Source organism: Rhinolophus hipposideros, assembly GCF_964194185.1.
Source record: "Rhinolophus hipposideros genome assembly, chromosome: 3".
NCBI lineage: Eukaryota > Metazoa > Chordata > Mammalia > Chiroptera > Rhinolophidae > Rhinolophus > Rhinolophus hipposideros.
The window spans coordinates 20,114,127-20,137,919 of record NC_138049.1 but is presented as its reverse complement, the minus strand read 5'-3'; the positions used below and the strand labels follow the sequence as shown (position 1 = coordinate 20,137,919).

Sequence of the window (23,793 nt, the reverse complement as noted above, 5' to 3'; positions counted from 1 at the left end):
TTTATATTTATAAACCAACTTTTAAAAAATCATGGTACTGAAGCAATTCTCCACAGCTGCACAATAAGCCACATTCAGTTCCAAAGTCACAGACCTTGAAAGAGCAACTCTGAGATTCAACCTCAACATTTTATATCCTCTAGGGCAGGGGGCAGCAAACCTTTTCATAAAGGGCCAGACACTAAATAGTTTAGGCTTGGGGAGCCATAGGTCTCTGTCACCACCACACATCTCTGCCATTTGTGGCACAGAGACAGTACCATACAGTATGAAAACAAATGGGCATGGATATGTTCCAATAAAACTTAATTTATGAGCACTAAAATCTAAATTTCATATAATGTTCACAGGTCACTAAATTTGTCTTTGAATTTTTTTCAACCATTTAAAAACGTAAAACCATTTTTAACTTATGAGTGGTGCTAAAACAGGCAGCAGTCTGGGTTTGGTCCATGGGCATATTTTCCTTACTCCTGCTTTAAACTCCCAAGTTCATGCTTCTTCAACCACACCACATAGTCTTTAGCCCAATATTCACTTAAAAACCAGGTAAGAAATAAGCCCATGAGCCTGTTTTTATTAGCTCAACTTGAAAAAACATAAGATCCTAAAGATGTCAAACTTTCACCAGAACTTATATCAGTCTTACCCATAAAAATAACGTCACCCATCACCCCTTTCCTCACCACATGCAATTAACAATTACAGAGTCAGAAAATAGTTGGCAGTTCTCTTCACAGATGAAGTCAATGCAGTCTCATTCCTTTGCCAAAAGGCAGGGAAACCAGTTCTTGATTCCTTTCCCCTCAGAGCTGTTCAAGGCCAGTTGATGCAGAAAGACTGGGAAGGACAAGCTTTGGCTTCAACAAGGATTTTTAACTGGGAATCTCACTACTTGAAAAAAATTTTCATTACTTTTTTGAAAAAAAGCTTTGGCTTTGCTATTTTTACTGATACTCATTTTAAAAGTAGCAGTGCTTAAAACATTTTAAGTCTAGATGTCTCTATGGAAACCCAAGAGAACTATTATTTTATGGCCAAATGACTACCTACCTAGAGTTATATATCCTACTGGATCGCTACAGCCATCTGTGATATGAGAAATATCTACACGTATTCTTCCAAAACTCTATTTTACCAGATACAATTAAGTTAACATACTTTTTAGTTTTGATAAGGAGATAAGGAGACAAAGAACTTATGTCTGAGGCTTCTTTTTAATTTTTATTAAGACAGCCCTATTTGTAATGTTCTCATTAGCAAAACAATTTTGTAAATTTTGGCAACTATAATAAAAGAGGAAGAATGCAATCAATAATTTAACAGTTGCTTTGAAATTTGTATCATAAATATTTTTCTCCTTCCCATCAATGTCAAATATATTTTCTCTTAAAAATGTAACCATTTCTCTCTCCAAAGTGCTTGTTCCTTAGGAGAAATAAACAATAATTTCATAGCGCAGAAATCAAAGAACACCTTTTATCAGATGACCGAAGTTAACATCACCAGTGAAGGGCAGATGGCTTTTGGGTACCTCCCAATGTGATACTCCGAATACATAAGATAGCCTAGAATGCATAACCAGAATCTCATCATGAGAAAACACAATAATAATAATAATAATAATAATAAAGAAAAAGTTGGGGGGAGTGTATGTTGTAGGAGGACTGTATCATTTTTAAAAATGTCAATGTCATAAAAGACAAAGAGAGGAAATGAAAAGGTTCTAGATTAAAAGAAGCTAGAGATACATGACAACTAAATGTAATACCTGACCCTAGAATAGATCCAATATTGCAGGGGGTGGGGGAAATTCTCCAAAAAACAACATGGAGTCATATGAAAAAATTGGAATACAAATGGTATATCAGATAGAAGTGTGGTATTGATGTTAAATTTATTGAAGTCAAAAACTATATCGTGATTACATAAGAGAGTATCGTATGCTTAGGAAATACTGAAACATTTCATGGTAAAGGCCCACAGTGTATGATGTATGTACGTAACTTTCTACAAAATGATTCAGAAAAACAATTATATGCATTCATACAGATCTAGCTATCTATCTATAGAGAAAATAGAGAGCAAATTGATAAAGCTAAAGGTATAAAATGTTAATAAATAGGTTTAAAGAATAAGGGACATGTGGGTATTTTTTCAACTTTTCTCTGTTTTAAATTATTTCCAAATAGTTTTAAAAAAATTTAATAGTTCTTGCCTATATTGGAGTTTTTGGTTATCTATTTTCTCTCCATAATATTCCAAATACAACACAGGAAGAGATGCTTGTGCCAAGTAACAAGAAAGTGCAATTTTTTTTAACATGATCTTTTGTCAGTGATTGAAGCCTGACAAAGCATTACCCATTATTAGCTGAGTCCACTACAAACACCAGCAAACATTGGATACTCCAGCAACTTAGATGCAATCATTTCCCACTAATTTCTCTAAATAGGGCCCAGATTCTAAAACCTTTTTACTTCCCACAACTTCCAGAATTATCTCATACACAAAGCAAGTATCTCAGCTAGTCTCTTAGGCACCATCAGTATCAATCAATTAGATTCATCTTTTGACCTGGAGCATCTTAATATTTTAAGCCCTGTCTAAGTAGCTGAAGAACGTGGTACTCAGGAAGCAGGGTCACCTCCTCAGATAGGCACAGCTCCTCACCACCACTTGCTGTCAGAATCCCACAGCCTCAGCGTCTATGACCCCACCATTATCCTGTACCAGCACCAGAAGTGCCTCCTATCAATCTGCAATACGCTGTCTAAACTGATTTACCCCAAAAACAATGGAAGACACTGTGACTAAGACCAAAAAATTAAGACGGACGCTTCTATAAGTTAAATCACTGGAGAGCGAATCAAAAAGGTTGTAACCAAAATTTAAATTTTCAGCCATGCTTGGGAATTAGGAAATACCCATTCTCCTAAACAGAACAAAGACAGACGTGTGTGAATCGTTAAGTCTTTTCTTTCTATCCCTCCCTATTTATAGTTTTATTATTATATATTCTTGGTCTTTTTAATAATGGCTATCTCTAGGTTAAAATACTCATATGCTATTTTTGGCTTTGGCTTTTTATCCAAGATATGCTCCTTATGACTCATTGTCCCCAAAGTTTTAATTAATAATTTTATTTAACAAATGTTTATCAAGAACCTACTTGGCATAAGAATGCTTAGGCCAGACTTACTGGTGGTACTCTCTAGAGGAAAGATTCCAGGTTTTTTGTCTATAAGTAATCCCCGACAAAATGATATGAAGACAATAAGTGCAATGAAGTCTGTGCAGAAAAGCATAAGGAGTCAGAAATGAATTATGACCACTGCAAATTGGATAAATTAGTCAAAGCACTAAAATTTAATGAGAGGATGATTTTAAAAGCAGGTGAAATTGAAGAGAAGTTACATGTAACATTTATTATAGATTTAAAACCATGCATATTCTTCTCTATAAAACTTCTCAAATGCGGTTAAAAACACACGTACAAAACCAAGCAATTATAAATCCTCTGAAGCATGTAACTGATTAGCTGCTACTCTCAGCAATTTAAAAGTACTTTCACCACAATTACATTCCAGCCTGTAATGTAATTCAAAACAAACAAGTCAGAGACATCGCCCAAATGGCAGCACTAACAAATACAGATGCTTTGCATCAAGAAAATGAATCCACTGAAGAAATGCAACGGAGAAGGAGCTGCCGGCCAGAGCCTGGCGCTGGGCTTCCGGTGGAACGGCGAGGCCCCCTTCTGGGCAGAGCCGGTGAACTGCAGCGTGGCCTGCAAGCGGCACTTCATCAGCACCAGCCCTTACCGCACTCAGTCAGCCTGAGTGTCTGGGACTTCCTGCTGTGGATACCCTTTCTGGGGTTGTGTTCACATTTTACAAATTTAGATTTTAAATTCTAAATCTGGATTTTATAAAAAGAAAGAACTGTATTCGGTTTCAGATCAAACTCACCATTCCACTTAATTGTGCAACCAGCATTGCCAAAACCAATGGCATGCCCATCCCCTTTACTCTGTTCTCCTTTTTCTTTTCGCCGTATCTTTACCACCCTCTAACGTGCTATACAATCTATTCCGTTTATTATCTGTCTCCCCTGCTAGAACATAAGCTCCACGAGGGCGGAATTCTTTGTTTTGTTCACTGATTCAATGACCAAACGGGGCCTGGCACGGTACAGTCGTGCAACGACAAAGAAACAATGTCCCAGTTATGCTTTTACTTTTTAAGACTAGTCATCTCAAAGGTCCATAAGTAAGATCTTATTATAGCAATATGCTGTAATTTAAAAGTGATACTTAAGCACTTATTTTAAAAATGTTTTCTCCAAATGCTTTATAAAAGCAAAAGGTCTTTTCCAAAGACCATATAAACATGGTCTACGTGTATACAACTCATATACAATCTCCAAGGCAGTCATGGGCCCCTAACACCCTGGGAGAACATAGCAGCTGCAAAGAATGAAGACCCCGATTCTGAAATTCCAGGCCTGGAGCAGGTGTGCGCCGTGCGGCATGCCCTGGCTCCCTCCCCACGTCCCCCACATTCGCGCCGAACGTCTGGCTGCATGTTCTCTGACAGTCAGCACTTTCCTGGACTGGGCATAATGGTTCTGGCAGGAAGTGCAGGCACTCCTTACTAATTTCTAAAACCTCAACCTTTAAACTTTCCCCTTCTTACCATGTTCTTTCAGCTTGTGGAAAAGCGAACAGTTGATTACAATTGTCAGACTTTTTAAAAGTGCTAATTTGTTCTTTTAACAGAGCAAATGATGAGAGACCATTTTCCCACGGGTTAAGGAAAGTGTATAACATATGATTCAGTGATGTCACCAGTTTTCAGTCCAACGTCCAGGGGCCTTAGTCCTTAATTAGAAGAACTTTAGGATTTTGGGCATTCCTTTTTCCGAACCTTTGATTTTGGTGCTGTGAAAAGAACAAAAAAGAAAAAGAGAAAATGAAGAAAGAGGTAAGCCCAAGTCAGACTCTCTTCATACTGATTTGTTTTAAGTGGGGTACATTATATACAGTTGGGGAAAACTGACCATTAGGATTTTCTTGTTTGTAGAATGTCTTTAACATTTCCACTGCTTCCTCAGCCCGATATCCAGGGATGCACTGATGAAACAAGAGTGTCGAGAATGAACACAGGCCCATGAAAATGTGTTCTGTCCCAATAAGAACAGCAACATGTACATAATTAGGTAAACATTTTTCAGAAAATGTTAATATACTTTGTGGATATTAATAACACGGGTTATTAATAATTTTAATTTTAATTTAATAATTTAATAATTTTGATTTTAATTAATAATTTTATATATTTATAAATTTATAAACATATTTATAAATTTAATTAATAATTTTAATTTTAATTTAATAATTTTAATTTTAATTAATAATTTTAATAATTAATAACACGGGTTATTAATATAAGAAAGTATATTTCCAGAGAATAGATGTATGGCTTCAATCAGAAACCTCTCTCAATCAACTATTATTTCTTAAGCAACTACTATTGTAATTACAAGCTCTGTGATCATGGGTAAGATACTTCAGACATATGCCTCAGTTTCCTCATGTAAAAGGTAGTAATCATAGCAATTAACCCAGAAGAATTCTGTGAGGATTAAATGAGATTAAATAAAATAATACTGGCTAAATACCTAGCACATCGTAAGTATCCATTGAGCGTTTCATGCTATAAAGCTACAGCTGGCGGTCCACAGCCAAAGATGGACTGTCTGGTAAGAAGGGTTTTTATATTGTTAAAGGGTTGTTAAGAAAAGACTATGCGACAGAGACATGAGTGGCTCACAAAGGCTAAAATATTTACTATCAGGCTCTTTACAGAAAAGATCCTTTCCTTTCGATACTTACTATAGAGGATTTTTTTTAAGTGTTCACTTTGTGCTATCTTTGGTACCTAACTGGGGAGAAGAGATCAACATTTGAAAAAATAAGAAATTGTGGTAACAGTAAGGAGATGAAACTTGAACTTGCCTTAATGATGGAGCATACTTAAAGAGACTGAGCAGAGCATTTCAGGGAAAGAGTAAGAATAAGCTTGGGTTCTGTGTAAGGAAACTAGCTGATGGGGGCAGGGGTGATTATTAAGGGAGTATAAGGAAAGAAATTAAAGAGACAAAATAAGGCTGAAATATATAGGGCTTTGAAGGCTTGTCACAGGAGTTTGGACTTGATAGGTCACACCGTTCTGAGGTGCATGAAATGATACAGTGAAAGGAGATGTCAAGGAGGAATGTCTGGAAGCAGCAGAGAGGATGGAACCAGCACAGGAACTGGCAGGCGTGGTGTGCTGCTCAGAACGAGCCTCCGTGTCTCTTGTGCTTGCAGTGGGCTCCTGCCTGGGCCTACAAACCCTGCATTAGCCTTCACCATTGACACAAATAACCTCCTGCAAGGTCAGTGTTTTTACATTCCATATGTAAGTGAAATCACACAATGAGATCAGACAGATTTTTGTCTGACTTAACATAATGCCCTAGAGATCCATCCATATTGTCGTACATGGCAGGATTTCCTCCTTTTTTATGGCTGAGCAATATTCCGTGTGTGTGTGTGTGTGTCTATTTTCCTTTTAGAAGCACAGAGTATGGTGGTTGCCAGAGACAGAGGGGTGGAGGAAATGGAGAGATATTGGCCAAAGAGTACAAACTTTTCATTATAAAAGTTAGAATAAGCTCCAGGAACCTAAGATACAGGATGATAGTTAACAATTGTATACTTGACAGTTGCTATAAAAGTAGAGCTTAAATGTTCTCACCATAACAACAACAACAACAACAAAATGGTAATTATGTGACATGAAGGATGTATTAGTATTTCACAATATACACATATCAAATCATCACATTGTATACCTTAAACTTATACAATGTTATAGATCAATTATATTCCAATAAAGCTGGGGGGGGGGGGAACACACCAGAAAACCAACAACTTTCTTTCTACCCTGTCCCCCAAGCAAGTTACTACCCTGCTCCTGAGAATTTTCCAGAATCATGGCCGTCACTTTGGGGCTCTCATTTCTTCCTCTACCTCTTCCTCACTGGCTTATGCCCTAGGACTCCACTGCAACTGCCCTCTCAGACGTCGCAAGGGCCCTGATTGACCAAAATACTGGTCATTGCATCCTCCTCCACTCTGCAGTCGTAGAGACTGCTGACCACACTTGCTTCTTTTTAGAACTCTCTCTTCCCTTGGCTTCCCAATACGTCTTCATTCTAAGAATCGTCAGTCACTCCCCTTCTCTTTCTGTCGTGTTATGTTCCTGCTCCCCAGGGCTCCCACCTCTCCTCTCGCTTCTCTCACAAGCACCCCTGTGCACAAAACACTATCATCTCACATGGAGTTAGAGCCGCAGTTCTCAACCTTGTTCTCCACCTTGGCTGCTCAGTAGAATTGCTTGGGAGCTCTCTTAAAAAACACCAATGTTCCCCCACCCCCAGCCTTCTGATTCAGTTGGCCGGGGTGCGGGTGGAGCACAGGCATGCTTCAACCTAACAGGCAGTCAGGGAGGAGAGCACTGAGTCACAGGCGGAGAAGGAAAGTGTATCTCTCTAAGATACTAAGGCAATGTTTTCAAGGTTCCGTGATAGCTATAAATTTGTGGCTTTAATTAAAAAACACATTCTTATTAAAATAATTTCTTTTAAATGGAGCCATCTTCTTTGAAAATAATAGTTCCATAGGTCTCCTCTATGAACTTTGATGCTGCTTATAATATAACACTAAAAGCATCTATAATTCTGCAATATGTAAACAGCAATCCACCTCCCACAAACTCACCCCCCACACACACGACCCAGCAAATAAAGGAAGAAAACACAGCATCCAGAAGACTTTAGAATCTCAAAACACTTTTAAAAACCATAATGTGGCATCAAACCTGGGGATATGTCTTTAAACCATGGCCATTCATCTCGATGGAGCTAACTTGGCCAGGTTCACACACTGCAAATGAATGTGTTTTTTGGCTTGGCCAGATCAACTGTGTTCAGGGGCATTGTAGGTGGCAGAGGACTGTGTATACTCAATGTCACTAATGTGTTGGAAGAAATGTTCCACCCGTGTCTCATAGCCAAGGGTTCATCTTTTTCTGCCCGGAAGCTTTGAGAAATTCTTTAGATCTTTCTCACAAATGAAGTACAAAGTCAGTAATTCATGTGCAGAGCTTTGTAAGCAAAATTTGAGCTACTAATAAAACTGATTGGAAAAATCAAATCACTTTGCAGATTTTTTAATGATCAAGCTAATTGTGTTTACTCTTCATCATTCCAATGTCTTTTCTGATGCAATGTTAAAAGTTGCCTATTCTCAGATGTTCAGGACTTGCTAGGAAAGCTCATGTTCAGCTGGGAAAACTCAGAATATGCTTCAAAACGTTTTCTCGGTGGGTTTCAGCCAAATGTAGCTCTTCACACTTAATATTCTCCTAAGAAGCTCTGAGTCTCTGAAGTTAACTGCCCACTATGTCCAACATTTGTTAAATCCTTTTCTTTTTAAAGAAAAATACTTTTAGGATTAACCTCACATCTTGAAGAGAAAAACAAGAAAACCAGTTTACAAAAAGGTCTATGTCTCCAGACCAAACACTGAAACATAAATTCGTATTGCTCACAGCCTTAAACATAAAAGTTAGGGAGAAGTCGCAAAATTAAAGAGAAAGTAGAATTTCTAAGAGAACATGAAAGAAATGTGGATTCTTGGGTCTGGAGGGAAATGTTAACGTTAAAAAAGCAGGGGAAAAAATAACTTAAGTATTGATTGCTAGACACCAAAAATAAAATGTGACAATCAAGCAAAATAATTGAATTTGTGCAAAAATATTGCATGTTCACTGTAAATACCATCTACTGTCACTGCTTCACACAAACTCATTCTAGTGTAGAGCTAGGAACACTCACTGAGTGAAAACACCACCACTGGTATAATGTCTTCAAACATACGGGAAGACGTGCGTGAGGATTGTCAGGAGATACCTCAGAAGGCTGGGGACGCTCCTTCAGTAGAGGTTCTGTTCATGAAGAGAGCTAGGCACTCACCTGTAAATGACTGCCTATGACCTAACAGTGAGGCATAAATGAACTCAACCAATAGTCCTGAGAGCCTATCTAATTCTAGTGTGGCTTTTGGTATACCCATCACATGCTACTTGCAAGCCCGTGATGAGATTAAAGTAATTAGAAAGAAAGAAAAAGTATACACAGTTCGTGTTACCTGAAATGGTGTCCCAGTATTTGGTAAATCCGCAGAGGCAATATCTAGAACCGAGCCACAACCCCCAAAACGTTCATTCTGACAGCCGTATACAACCAGCGGGATTTATAAGAGAGAATTAAGGTCCTTCAGAGAATGTGCCGTTTAAGTGTGTATGGTAAGAAAACCAGGGTAGGTCCACACCAGCCATCCTGGAGAGGAAAGCTCATGCTACTCTTAAAAATAACTAAGCTGGGGCTTAGGCTGAAAGAAATACAATCCAGTTACACAAAAGAAAGAGATTTAAAGGATAGAGACATTAACATCTCACAACTGCAAACAATGAAAACTAAATATGCCGTTTCTAAGTGTTCAGTTTGGTGCTCTTCTCTTTAGTTTTTACTGATAACCTTTTTGGATTCATTATAAAACAAGAGCCAGAAAGGAGGCAGGCACTTAATCTGGGAATTTTCACCTTTTAAAAATACTAGCTCATTCCCTGTTCTTGCCCCAAATAAAATATAACCTGTGCTCCAGTACAAAACAGACTAAAGGTGAGCCACTGTGTAAGGCAGGATGGGGAGAGTTCTGATGACCATACGTCCCATCTGTAAAAAGCAGAGACTATACATTTTACCATACTCAAAATCCTCTGCATTATTTTTAAAGTGAGAAATGACTCACACGTACATAACAAAATAAGTAGATAAATAATATGTAGTATGAAACTGAGTTTTCGAATTATTAAATCGTTTTTTCAAGATAACTTGCAGCACTCAGTATATATGTCACTTACTCGACGAAAGACAATTCAAAGAGCTGTAACTTTATCAATTTCCCATTTATTTACAATTATATCATAAATGATTGGCTTGTTTTATACTTTGTATTGACTTCTTTCTGACTTGAAGTTTTTCATATATTATAATAGGTATTTGTGGCAAAAATAAACAAACAAAAACATATAAATCGAGAAAGACAATCTGTAAATCACCTATAATCTATTGTCCAAAGGCAAAACTTAAGTGCACATTCTTCAAACCTTTTCCTACGCAGTTTTATAATCTACTTTAATTTAACCTATAATTTGTCCTTATATAACACTTTAAATTAGTCCTAAGCTTTTCTTTCTCCAGTTTATTTAACACTTACATGTTTATAGATATTTAAAAAAATAGGTCATTTTACTATTTAAAACATTTTCCTAAAAATGTTTGGCCAAGGGATACTATATTTTGTAATGTAAACCTCCCAGAATGTTTCATAAATCTGTTTTCATATATTAGGAACGAGTTATGTGTCTGGCCATTTTCAGGTTCATAGGAAGAATACAGACAATAACCCAGGAAATCAAAGGATACTCATGAGCCGGAGGGCAGCGGCACACATAATGCATGGCTCCACGGTGACATACAGCACCGTGCGTCCAAACACTTCAGAAGGACTCTTGCCACTTCGATGACACCAATCAAGGGCCTGATCGATGGCCACCATTTCTGCATGTCGTGTAGCCTGAAAAGAGAGAGGGGCTTGCACTGACATTGTTTGCTACATGTAACGGTGTTTTTACAAACACTCAAAAGTAAATGCAAAAAACTGGGCCTATCATTTCTTACAACATTTAACAAATACAGATTTCAGGATGCCCTTAGCCGTTGATAGCATACTCCCCAGTATAAGTACCAAAAGCTCACCAACAAAAGATATTTTAGTTAAGTACCTGAGAAGTTGGGGGACACTCTTTCAATTAAAATGCCATAGAGAAAATAAGTCTTAAAAAAAAAAAAGATGAGTCCAGCAATTCTGATTATTTTAGGGGAAGTTTGAAATGTTCATAAGCATGTGCTCCAGTTTCAAATGTGTTTTCAAGGCTGTCGCTGACCTCACTATGCGTAAGTCTATATTTAGCTTATTGGAAGGTCATCACTTACATTTTCTTTGGGATGAGATTTTATATCCTGGTGGACACTAGGGAGAAGCAGAGATTTGGTATTGGTCTCTGACACCTCATGAGAGGCAGCAGAATATAGGAGAAATCACACAGCATTTGGAATAAACCACACTTAAATTTCAATCCTTACCAGGACATTATAAATTATATGGCACAGGACAAGTTATACAACTTCTCTAAGCCTTAGTTTCCCCCTATGGAAAATGGGATGTACTGCCATCTACACCTCTTCAAGCAATCTGAATTACAGGAAGCACATGCCACAAATGTTAGAAATGTACTCTGCAATGTGACATTATTTATAATATTCACGATCGTGACTTTCATCAACAACCTCCCACTGACAGCTAACTATGTCCAAGCCACTGTGCTAAATTCTGTGGGGGATAAAAAGTCTCTGTCCCCAACAAGTATAAAATCTGATGGGGCAAAGAGAAAGGTGCTCATTTACCTGTGACGTAGGGCAGGCTGTGGAAAGTGCTGACACAGTGGCCCCAGGTGCCAGGAGAGCCAGAATTCTAAACTCAGAACTAGGAGGTACTTTAGAGAAGAGGTTCCCAAACCTGATGGCATGCCAGAACCAACTGGGGAGCTTAAAAAAAAAAAGTTCCCCAACGTTTAAAAAATCAGATTCAGAATTACTAAATCAAATCCCCCCATAGTTCTCAATAAATCATTGTTGAACTGAATCATTTCAATCAACTTCCTCTTTTATGGCAGAAGAAGCAGAAGCTAAGATAGGACATTAAAGACACACAGCTGGCATAGGTGATGGTGGTGGTGACAGGAGGTAGTGGTGGTATAAAAGCCTAAAGTAGGACTCAGGTCTCCTCAAATGGGGTCAGGAGTCTTTCCATACTGTGATTACAGGGTCATCTTCTATAAGACTCCGAATACCAAAATAAATCCAGGCTAACTTCAAAGTACAGAAGAAATGCAGGTCATTGGGCAGTTAGCTGGATGTTGTTAGGATAGTCAAAGTTCTTATGTTAAAGGTATTGCACTGAACCACAAAATACAAATAGGGAGATATAACAATTATCTAAACTACAAAATTCCACTCCCAAATAAGTATCTATATTCACTAATTGCTATATTATGTTTATTACTTATCTCACAGGTATTTTGACATCCACATACTAATTGCTTTGTGAAGCTGGGTTCCCATTTTGCATGTTTTGCTAAATCTCAGTTTTCTTTTTGGCAGATACGACGGGTGAACTTGAAAGTCCACATAACACTAGCACCGACACCAGCTTGTTCTCTGGCTCCCAAGATCACATGATAAGGTCAAAATCTGTGAGTGGTGCTAAGGTGATAAGCTCTCCTTGAGTCTACCTCGCACCTCTTGTAATCATAAAATCTGATTTTTCATTTATACTTACTGTGACACTGTCGTAATACCATGTTCAAGAAGTATTGCCTTAATTGATGAACTTCTCAACCTAACCACAATAAATTAAAAGTCACACACAAGCTATGAAAGTATACATACTATGTGTAGGTAGAAACAGCTAGTATGGAGACTTCATTTCATTGAATTATCTGAAATAGGAATAGCTTCTTTATACATCCTTTTATACCTCCAAAATTATAAACTGGGGGGTGATTTTTTTTTTTTAATTTACTAGGAGGAACACATTATTTAAAGGTACTAAAGAATGCAATGAGTTAAATTGATATGTGTTGTAAAGTGGAATTTTCATATATTAGATTTGCTTAAAATGGATATAGACTCATTTCTCCTGCACTGTGGCCCCAGGTGCCAGGAGACACGCCAATGCAATAAAACCAATTCTTAGGTTTCACTCAAGTGTTACAGTAAAACTCCATGAAATAGAAAATTAGCTTTGAAAATTTATATTGGTTCATTCAACTTTTTCTACATTTTCCAAATTTTAAAAAAGTCAACATGTATCACTTTTATAATCAGAAAAAAAGGCATTCAAAAAAAGAGATGGTTACGGCAGCAGCATGGCTCAGTTCGTTAGAGTGCCAGCTTTGAAGAACAAGGTTGCTGGTTCAATTCCCACATGGGATGGTGGGCTGCGCCCCCTGCAACTAAGATTGAAAATGGCAACTGGACTTGGGGCTGAGCTGCGCCCTCCACAACTAGACTGAAGGACAACTTGGAGCTGATAGACCCTGGAGAAACACACTCTTCCCCAATATTCCCCAGTAAAATTTATTTTTAAAAAAAGAAGAAAGAGATGTTTAGAGAAACTACCCTTCTATTGATACCTATGGGACACTGCATAGACCCATCTTTTCACCAACTGATAAAGTCACTCTATTCCCACCATCGCTGACCTTTGTTCTCAGTTATATTATTCAACTCACATACATTTTTGGTTTGATTAACTTCATTCCTTCCCTTCCCCACAACTTCATTGTTGTAGACCATAAGGCAGCCAACAGGAACTTCTATATTTTCTAGGGCTTCTTTCGCCTGAAAGACAAAGTGGAAAATCTTTGTTCAATACTTGAAAATACTATAGAAAAAAAAATAGATGCAGCACGAGCAGTTAACACATGCATAAATCCTAGAACAAGGAAATGCAGTTGAGCTTTCCCTTTTCTCCAATATAGTACAAGTATGTAGTTCCTTAGTTCTCTGTTGTGTTCATGTTAAGGGAGACTCAGGGACAAATGCCTTTCCCAGGTCTTGAGCTCCCTGATTTTTTTTTTCCTCATTGGAAGCTGAGGTGATCAAAAGACTGTTACTGACTGTCATTTTTAAGCACCTTTTCAGAGATAGTACATATATTTGCAAAGAGGTAGAAGAATAAATAACATTTGTAAATCCTGTATTAAAATTCTGTCCTTGTTAAAATTCCACTTGCTTATTTTTCTTGTTTCTCTGAAAATGATAGAAAACATTCTCTAGAGTTTCAGTATCACAAAGGTGACGAGACTGGATGTCTCCCTGTGTGCCCACAATTTCTGCTCTAAGTGAGACAAGAAAAGCTAAGGTGGGGGGAGACAATTTAACCAGAACAACTCTTAGGTAGAGAATAAAATAATAATGTCCAAAAGGTTACACTACAACTACTATTACTGCTGATGACACTCAGAAGTTCTGTTTTTCCCTCTATCAACTTTAAATTCCTCAACCTGGCACCAAGAGGCTCCCAACTACCACCCATCCTCCCCACCACCCATCTGAACCAGCCTAACTTTTCATTATTCTTCTAGGTCCTTGATTCTTAACCTTTTTGGAGCCAAACCTTTGAGAATCTGATGAAAGTTATGGACTCTCTCACATGACACAGGCACATGCACGTAATATTGTTACATACAGTTTCAGGGTTTCAAGATCCCCCAAAAACCTGGGCCCCAGATTAGGAAGCCCTATTCTAGACAGACAGCTGGATCACCTCCTAACCCAAGATGAAGTCCTCCATTTCTTTTGTAGTTGATAGTTCCTCTGCTTTGATCAATCTTTCCTTTCCTTTCCATCGACCCCCATTCCTTTTATTCCTTTTAAAATTCAGGAAGCATCCAAAATTTATCTCAACTGACTGGCTCAGGACTTTGCCACCTGTTATCTGATAGCGCTTTGTATCTGTCTCTTATTTTGGACCCTGGACGTGTTACTTATTAACTTTTTCATTTGTGCATGACTTAATTTCATCAACTAAACAGAATGCTCCTGGGACGCAAGCACCGGATCCAGGTACTAGCATGCCTGCTCATGTTTACAGCCGTAGCACCCGACACAAGGCCGAAAACAGGAAATAGTTCATTACACCACATTTGTGGAAATGGGTAAGTGTCTGTGCTTGATTAACTAGGCACCCAGAAAATGTATACTACAATAACATAAAATTGATTTACTCTAGAAAACTTGCCTTCTCCTCTCTCTCTCTCTCTCTGTGTATATATGTGTATATATATACATATATATACGTATATATATGTGTGTACATATAGTCTACATATATTGAGTATATACATACTGAGTACATACATATATAATACATACATCTATTATAAAAAATATACATATATAGCATATACAACCAAACAGCATGGTATAGGCCAGTGGTGAAGATCAATGGCTGGATTCAAATCACCGCTTGTCCTGACCAGCTCTCTAACTGTGGGGAATTTACTTAACTCTCTAAACCTCAATGTCCCCATATGAAAATAAGGATAGTAATAATACCCATCTTATAGGGCTGCTGTGAGACGTATATATTATGGCCCACAGGAAACACTGTGCATAGCACTGTGTCTGGAACATAACAAGAGTGCAACACTGTTACTTATTCTTATATATGTTTCCAAGCCTGTACCTTAGAATTAGATGCTATTATGATTACAACAGTAACCTTTATTATATGCTTAGCTCTCCAAAAGAAAACTGTCATGAAAAAGTGATTTTACAAAAGAATAATAAAGTAGATAACTTTATTTAAAGTTTGATAACTTTATCAAAGAATAACAAAAAGTTACACAGATGTTACTTCTTGCCTATATTACCAAATATTAAAGAATGGTAATTCCAGGGGTAGCGGGAATAGGGGTTAGGACAAAACATCCTTGTACACTGGTGATGGAACTGTGACCATTTCCGACCAGTGCTGTCCAACAGAACCTTTTGTAGCAATGGAAATGTCTCTTGATCTGCTCTGTCCAATATGTAACCACTGCCTATGTGTGGCTACTAAGTACTTAAAATGTGGCTAACGTGACTGAGGAACTGAATATTTCATCTCAGTTCATTTAAAATTAAATAGCCACATGTGCTGATGGGTACTCTATTGAGCAGCATAATTCTAGAAGGCAATCTAAGAATATGTGTTTTTTTGTTTGTTTGTTTGTTTTTAATTGGGGAATATTGGGGAACAGTGTGTTTCTCCAGGGCCCATCAGCTCCAAGTCATTGTCCTTTAATTTAGTTGTAGAGGGTGCAGCTCATCTCCAAGACCAGTTGCCCTTTTCAATCTTTAGTTGCAGGGGGCACAGCCCACCATCCCATGCGGGAATTGAACCAGCAGCCTTGCCATTGAGAGCCCGTGCTGTAACCAACTGAACGATCCAGCCCCCTCTCCAGAAGCTCCTTGTTGTTGAGAGCCTGTGCTCTAACCAACTGAGCCGTCCAGCTGCCCCGATATGGTTTCAAAACACATAGGAGTATTAAAGTTATCAAACCTGTCCTTTTATGTATGTTGCAAATATTTTCCCTCTTTGTCATTTGCTTTACTTTGTATCTTGCCTTTTTAATATGTAGACATTTTCAGTATTTATGCAGTTAAAGCCTGTCAATTTTCCTTTTATGTTTTCTGCCTCTGGTGGTATACTTTAAAGAGTCCGTCTTCATTCCAGGCCTTCTCTCGAGAAATACTAACATATATTTACTAGTGGTTCTTTTCAGGTTTTCTATTTGTAATTCTATCTCTTCGATGAGTTTGTTAAAATATTTTTGCTACAAAAATAAATTGTTAAATTTCTTTAAAATGATCCATAACTTTATCTTAATGAATTATTTTTGTTAATGAATTATTTTGGTGTGTTCTCCTCTAGTCTTTGTTCTTCTGATTTAAAAAAAAAATAGCTTCTATTTATTGAGCATATTTTGTCAGGTGCTTTACAAACATTTTCTCTTAATCTATACAGCCCTGTGAGATAGATGTCACACATGCCCATTTTAGAGAAGAAGACACTGAGGCTGAAAGGTTAAGAATGAACATATATATGTACTTTCCAAACACACTTTAATCCCTATTAAAGAGCTCGCTGGCACACATAAGAATGGGTAAAGCTTGGATTATACAAAAAAATCTGATTAGAGCCCTCCTTCATCAGCGGTTTCAAAGGGAGGGAGGGAGGGAAGGAAATAAAGGGACAGAGAGCAGCAGGATGAGTGGATGGGTGAATGAATGGCAGGTAGTATCTGGCTGCAGAGGAACTTGTTTTTATTCTGCTCTCTACCAGGCAATACTCGGCTTCCTTCTACTGGATGGGCTCAAGGGGCCACAAATACAAAACCACGTGACTTGGCGCATTTGCGAGTGTGTCCAGGGGAAAGAAGGGGCAGCAGCACGTCCGTGCCAACAACAACCGAACAGGGATATTTGGCGCATTCTTCATGCCGGTGAAAAAGACTTTCTGTATTTCCTCTCTTCCTCCCCCAAAGCCTCTGTGAGAACGGGCTCAGTAAACTCTCAGGGTTGGGATGAGAACCGTAGGAAGTTCCCGCCCGCGGCAGCCACCTCCCAGGCTCCTCACCATTTGCATCGCCTCCTCCATCCACTTTTCGGTCTCCTCCACCGACACCGAGAACCCTCCGCCCGGAGCGGGCGTGGAGGCCTGCTTCCCCTCCATACCGTCCTGGGGCCGCGGAACTCAGCACTAGAGGCCGCAACAGCGGAAGGGCGCCGGCAACGGAACGCGGGGACTGCCGGCCGCCGTTTCCGGGGGGGAAGCGGAACAGCGAGGCACTCGGGAGCTAATTCTGGACGGACCGGGTGCCGGGGCCCCGTGAGCAGCTGCGGCGGCGCAGTGGCTGCCACAGACAGCGCAGCTGCTCTGCTGTCGTCCACGCCCCCTTCCCGCTCCGGTGACAGTCTCTGCGGAAAGTTGGGTTTGTGATTTCTGGAGAGCACCCAGGGGAAGCGCGACGGTCCTGCCGGATCGTCTAGGTCAGGTGACAGAGAAACGGTGTCCTGGTGAACCACCCTCCCCCCCCAGGCAGCCCGCACCCCCAGGGCCGGAAGATGCTGAGATCTATGTGGAATTTTCTGAAACGTCACAAAAAGAAATGTATCTTCCTGGGCACGGTCCTCGGAGGTGGGTGACAGGGTTCTTGGAACGGGGCATTGGGAGCACGGGGTGGGCCGGAGGTGACCGTGTCCTCCAGCGCAGAGGCCTGGCGAGCGCGGTCCGGGGTACGTGGAAGGGCTTGGTCCGCCGTCGGACGGGGAGCGGGGTGGCCAACGGCCGCGGGGCTCCCCCTCGCGCCCTTTGCCCGGACAGTGCCCCCTCCTCTGTTTTCCGCGTCTGCTTCCTCCTCGCTGACTTTCGGGGGGGCCCACCACAGTTCCGCGTCCGCGTCCCGGCCCCGTCCTCGGACGGACACGTGCTTCCTGATTTCGCGTCTGTTGTTTTCCCGGGAGACCCTCCGTGTCTGTGCGGCGCTCCCGGGACGGTGCTCGGCTTCTCGCCCTTGGCGGAAGTTTCGCGATATTCTAGGCGAGTTCCTCCAAGCGTGCGTTTCGAGTGTGGTGGGAAGTTTAAGTGGAGTTTTTGAAAACAGCGCAATCGTCCGGAAGAGCTGGCATGCATAGGCGAGGCCCGAAAAGAAGCCCTCGGTGTTTTGAGCTCGTGTCCGATGTTTAGACTACAAACCGTGCAGGAAATTGTGCCGTGAGACAGTGCTCGTGGCGTGGCATTTCCTCTGCGAGTCTGGCATCAGTGCCCATCTAGCTGACAGGACCGAGTTGCACAGGAGGAGAGGAGATTTAGAAAACGATAATGTTGAGAACCTCGTTTCCTCATACGGCAGTCATGTCGCAATGAGCAGGGACGTGAAGGGCAGAAGAAAAAGCCTTGTGAGATAGATACAGAAGAAGGAATGTTAAGGAATGTTAAGAAGCAATTTTTAGAATCTGAGTTTTTTGAAAAATATTGTTACCAGCCACGTGCTCTGGTTGCCCACATCCTTAAAAATCAAGAACAGATGTTTCCGAAAGAATTTGCTTGCTTTTCTCTTGCTCTTGAATTATAGTCTATTGACACCCCCCCCCCGACAATTTTAAATTAATCAATACTTCAGGTCTGTTGGTTCTTGAAAGTTTGGAGCAGGCTTCTTGTAGGTGAGGTAAGGAGAGTCTTTTCCTAGTCTCAGGTCTGTGTCATAATTTGATAATGAGCATATGCAAGTTTTTATCACATTTTTTGAGAAATCCTTTATAAATAAAATGTTTCTTGATATCTTCAGCCACTGATACCTCATGTGTATTTACATTATGCTAAGATTGCTGAGTCCAATTTATTTATAGACGCTACAGAAATATGTGTGATGGAAGAAGCATAAATAAAATACTTTTGCCACCACTGAAGGAAAGAAAATAATCTCTCTGTACCAATCTCAGGAAGACTAACATACCTCCTTCAAATTTATGGAACAATCTCATGGTAGATTAGAAGTAATCATAGGAGAAGCAAAACAGTGTATACTTAAGAGATAGTTAATAGATTTTTTCAAAAATCTATTGAGAGCTTTATAGTTACAGATTAAGAGGAACGAGAAAGAGTTGTGAGAAGCAGAAAAAGAAAATAATCCTAGAGCTTTATAACAAAAAAGGAAGTTAGTCTAAAAGAAAAAGAAAAATAGATGACTGGGATTGGCATTTGAGTCTCATATTCTTTCTGCTTCAAGGAAAAGGTTCTATAACATGTTACACTTCAATTTATCTAATTTAAGAAGTATTTATCAAGTGTCTGTAGTATTGAAGGTAATGTGATGGAAATAGAAGATTTATGGAGATTTTTAATAGTAATAATTCCAGTTTATTGGGTGCCCAGTGAACATTGTGCTGAGCTCTTCTATTCAGTGGGGATGACAACAGGGTAGTTATTATTATCTCCATTCAAAAATGAGGGAACCAGATACCTAAGAATTTAAGAAACTTGCCCTGGGTCTTAGAGTTAGGAAGAAGGAAGCTAGAATTCAAACCCAGGTGTGTTACATCCCCGCCAAAGCACATTGTCTTTGCACACTATACCACTTTCCCTTCATGGACTTTATGGTCTGATTTAAATGAAAAACAAGTGTCTTAGTTCGTTCAAGCTGCTATAACAAAATACCACGAAATGGGCAGCTTATAAACAATAGAAATTTATTTCTCCCAGTTCTAGACACTGGAAATCCAAGATCAGGGTGCCAGCAGGGTTACATGGGGGCCTGATCCCAGGTTTCAGACTTCTTGCTATACCTCACCTGGCAGAAGGGTCTGTGGAGCTGGGTGAAATCCCTTTTATAAGTGTCTTAGGTGCTTAGGTCATAAGCACCATTCATGAGGGCCCCACCCTTATGACCTAAGCACCTCCTAGAGACCCCATCTCTTGTAGTACCATTACATCATGTGTTAGATTAGGATTTCAGTATAAAAATTGGTGGAGGGATAGGATACAAGCATTCAGAACATAGCAACAAGTATACAAATAATTAAAATAATAAACAAACAATAAGAGCTGAAAAAATGCACTACAGCTCAAACTGGCAGATAGCATATAAGGTTATATAATAAAAAATCAGGAAAGGACTTAATGGAAGAAGTGGCACATTTTGACAGGCTTGATAGCTAGGGAAGATATCGTCGTGTGCTCAAAGAGCTTTGGCCATTCAGTAGTGGCAAAAAAAACTTTGAGTTACAGGCCTCCTTAAGTAGAAATTTCCTGCATTTTGGATGAGTAACTGCGTTAGACCAATTTGTACAATTTGACCAGTTTATGCAAAGACTAGAGCTATGGTTCTCAAACTTTTTGGCTTGAGGTCTCCTTTACACTTTTAAAAATTAAGGTCTCTAAAGAGATTTTTTAAATTTGTATCTATTATTAGAAATTACAACCAAGAAATTTAAGAATATTAATTTAAAAATAACAATAGTAAACCCATTGTATATTAACAAATTTTTTTTTTAATTAGTGAGAAGAGTGGCATTGTTTCACATCTTTGCAAATCTTTTTACTGTCTGGCTTTTAATTGAAGAAAGCTGGATTCTCATATCTCTTTTAGCATTTAGTCAGTTGCAGTACCACATGTCACGTAGCCTCTAGAGTACTCCACTGTACACTCATGAGAGAATGAGAATGAAAAAGGCAAACAGTGTTTTGGTATTGTTACAAAGTAGTTTTGACTCACAGATCCCTTGAAGGGTGTTGAACACCTCCAGTGCTGCTCAAGCCACACTTTGAAAATCACTCCACTAGAGAAAGTATTGCGGAACAGAGAACAGCCACGTTCATATATAGTGGCTTGCTCATTTCTAAAACTCCCAGAGCATTGACTTCTAATTCTATTTTAATCCCTGTAATTTCTGGTCTCTTAAGGTTTTCATTCATGTATTCATTCTTTCATTCAACCAACATTTGAAGGAGAATAAGCACATACTTTGTCAGGCTCTGGGAACACGAAGGAATAAGACACAGTTCTTAACTTTAAGGAGCTCATGGTGCAGTCCAGAAAGCAGAAATGGAACTAAACAAAAGTAGTCCAGTGATAGCATTATAGTGCTGTAATAGAGCGGGGTGCTGTGGGGAGCATAGAGGAGAGAGAAACACCAAGGTGTCGGGCAAGCTTTGCTCAAGAATCCACTTGCTTTAGGTTGTGCAGCAAGCAGAGGAGAAGGGGCACAGCAGGGAAAAGTGATGGTCAGCATAGTCAGAGACATTACTTTAGATGAGTCAAAGTGTATTTCGCTGTGGCTGAGCCCAGGGAACACATGGGAAATGGCAAAAGATGAATTGGGAGAATGGATTGGGAAGGGTCTTCCTAACTGCCATTCTACGGGATTTGGACATCATCCTGTGTATCAGGGCTTTTCAGACTTTAGTGTGGGTAAAAGTCACGATGGGCTTAGTAGGAATATAGAATCCTTGTTCCCAGATTCTGATTCTTTAAGTCCAGCATGCAGTTCATTAATTCATTAATTCATTCAACAAATATTTATTGAGCTCCCATCGTGCACCAATATCATGTATTGGGAATGCAGCATCATATAAGACAAGACATTTGGGGATGTCTTCGAGGAACTTCCTTAAAAGCTACATTTTCAACAAGTACCTCAAATAATTCTGATGTAGGTGGAACAGAGAATCCACATTAAGAAATAATGGGGGATGTTGAAGAATCTTAAACACAGGAATAATACAGTCAGATTTAAGTTTTAGAAAATCAATTCTCATGTAAAAGATGGACTGGAAAGGTGTGAGACCGAGAACAAAAGAAGCTGGTAAACCAGTTCAAATGCATTAATATTCAGGGTCTGAAAGAAGATGGTGGTAAAGGAGCTGGAGTAAAGTTGCAAAAGTGAAAAAATTTTCTGAAATAGAATCAGAATAGCAGGATTTGGTGGTCCTTTGTTGGGAACAATGTTAATAGATTATTTTCAAACTTTTATTGAAATTATTAACCTGGTAAAATAGTTGTATTTCAGGGATTTTCATCCAGGAAGAGGAGACTAAAACGATTATAAAAATCCAAATATATAATATGGATAGACTAGACGGTATTTTGCTTTACCAGCAATGTTCTGAAAGGAAACCTCCAAACATTCCACATTTATTTTTTGAGATATTTAGTGAATTTTTCATTATTCATAAATAAAGTTATAGCTACAGAGGAGACTTTAAAGCTCATCTGATTCCATCCTTTTATTTTATGAGTAAAGAAATTTAGACCCAGAGAGCGGAAGGGACTTGCTCAGAGTTACCTACCTAGTTGGTGCCACAGTCATCAGTATCTGCTGTCTTCCAGGCCAGAATGCAGGCAGCCAGTCAGAATCAGATGGTCCTGAGTTCCAGAATTTAGCTAATTAATTCTCTTCCTTCAGTCTTACTGCCCTACAGAGATAAATCTGACAAAATCAGAATTTATGAATTTTGGGAATGAGAGCCTGGGTAAATTAGACTTTGCGTAGGAACTTATTTCAGTGTTACTCAAAAAAAAAAAAATAATGGATTGTGGAATTTTGGCCTAATTATGTCTATTAATTTGCCAAGGCTGCCATAACAGAGTACCACAAACTGAGTGGCTTAAGCAGCAGAAATGTGTAGTCTCACAGTTCTGCAGGCCAGAGGTCTAAGATCCATGTGTTAGTAGAATTGGCTCCTTCTGAGGCTGTGAGAGAAGAATCTGCCTCAGGCCTCTCTCAGTTTGTAGACAGCCCTCTCCTCCCTGTCAACATAAGAAATGTCCAAACCTGTGCAGAAGTTTTGTAAGTTTATTTGAGCCAAACTGACAATATACACCGGGAAGCAAGATCTCAAGTGCTCCAGAAAATAAGTTTTGCATTTTCTTCTACCGTGTTTCCCCCAAAATGAGACCTAGCCAGACCATCAGCTCTAATGCATCTTTTGGAGCAAAAATTAATATAAGACCTGGTCGTATTTGAATAGTATAAGACCAGGTATAACATAACATAATATCACATCACATCACAACACAACACAACATAACATGAAACACCCTGTCTAATTTTACTATAATATAAGACTGGGTCTTATATTAATTTTTGCTCCAAAAGACTCATTAGAGCTGATGGTCCGGCTAGGTGTTGTTTTCGGGGAAACACGGTATACATTTGGAATTAAGTAGAGAATGTAAAGATTACATGAAGATGGGAGAAAACAAGGTACAGGATAGTTAACAAAATTGTCTTCCCTCCAGGGTGGTTACTCCTTCAAAGTGTCTAAAAAGAGGATCACTCTGGCATTGCCAAGTGTGTTACCCTTGACGCACCAGGACAATGGACTTGCTTAGGGCAGAGACAGACCTTTGTACAGGCCTGGGCTGTGACTACCCACCATGATCTGCCCCATTAGGGATTTATGATCACATCACCCTGTGAGGCTACTTTCAGTCAGATGTATTACAG

The 23,793-nt window shown here is 39.3% G+C and overlaps 2 protein-coding genes across 3 annotated transcripts in view; one reads left to right on the top strand and one right to left on the bottom strand.

The window, feature by feature from the left end:
- Positions 1-3,346: 3,346 nt before the first annotated feature.
- On the bottom strand, positions 3,347-17,538 carry ADAT2 (adenosine deaminase tRNA specific 2). Its single transcript, XM_081044275.1, has 6 exons — positions 17,423-17,538; positions 13,534-13,638; positions 10,600-10,750; positions 9,260-9,366; positions 5,062-5,134; positions 3,347-4,942 (listed from the first exon to the last, which is right to left on the bottom strand). The coding sequence occupies exons 1-6, from the start codon at positions 17,516-17,518 to the stop codon at positions 4,899-4,901; spliced, it is 576 nt and encodes a 191-aa protein (XP_080900401.1). The 5' UTR covers positions 17,519-17,538; the 3' UTR covers positions 3,347-4,898.
- An 87-nt stretch (positions 17,539-17,625) lies between these two features.
- Positions 17,626-23,793, top strand: part of PEX3 (peroxisomal biogenesis factor 3) — a 38,101-nt gene continuing 31,933 nt past the window's right edge. Inside the window, exon 1 of one of the 2 annotated variants that reach the window (XM_081044274.1) lies at positions 17,626-17,983. In XM_081044274.1, the coding sequence (XP_080900400.1) occupies positions 17,911-17,983 (73 nt within the window). In that variant the 5' untranslated portion in view covers positions 17,626-17,910. The remainder of the gene's footprint in view (positions 17,984-23,793) is intronic. The other variant, XM_081044273.1, reaches the window with a different exon arrangement.

What these genes read in the sequence shown, in the direction of transcription:
- ADAT2 (XM_081044275.1), bottom strand. Translation starts at nt 17,518, where the DNA reads ATGGAGGGGAAGCAGGCCTCCACGCCCGCTCCGGGCGGAGGGTTCTCG. An exon ending in AAGTTAATCAAACCAAAAAT is followed by an intron (nt 10,751 to 13,533) that starts GTATGTGAGTTG and finishes CTCTCTTTTCAG; the next exon opens with GCTACACGACATGCAGAAAT. An exon ending in CGCTGCCCTCCGGCTCATGA is followed by an intron (nt 9,367 to 10,599) that starts GTATCCTTTGAT and finishes ATTCTCTCTTAT; the next exon opens with AAATCCCGCTGGTTGTATAC.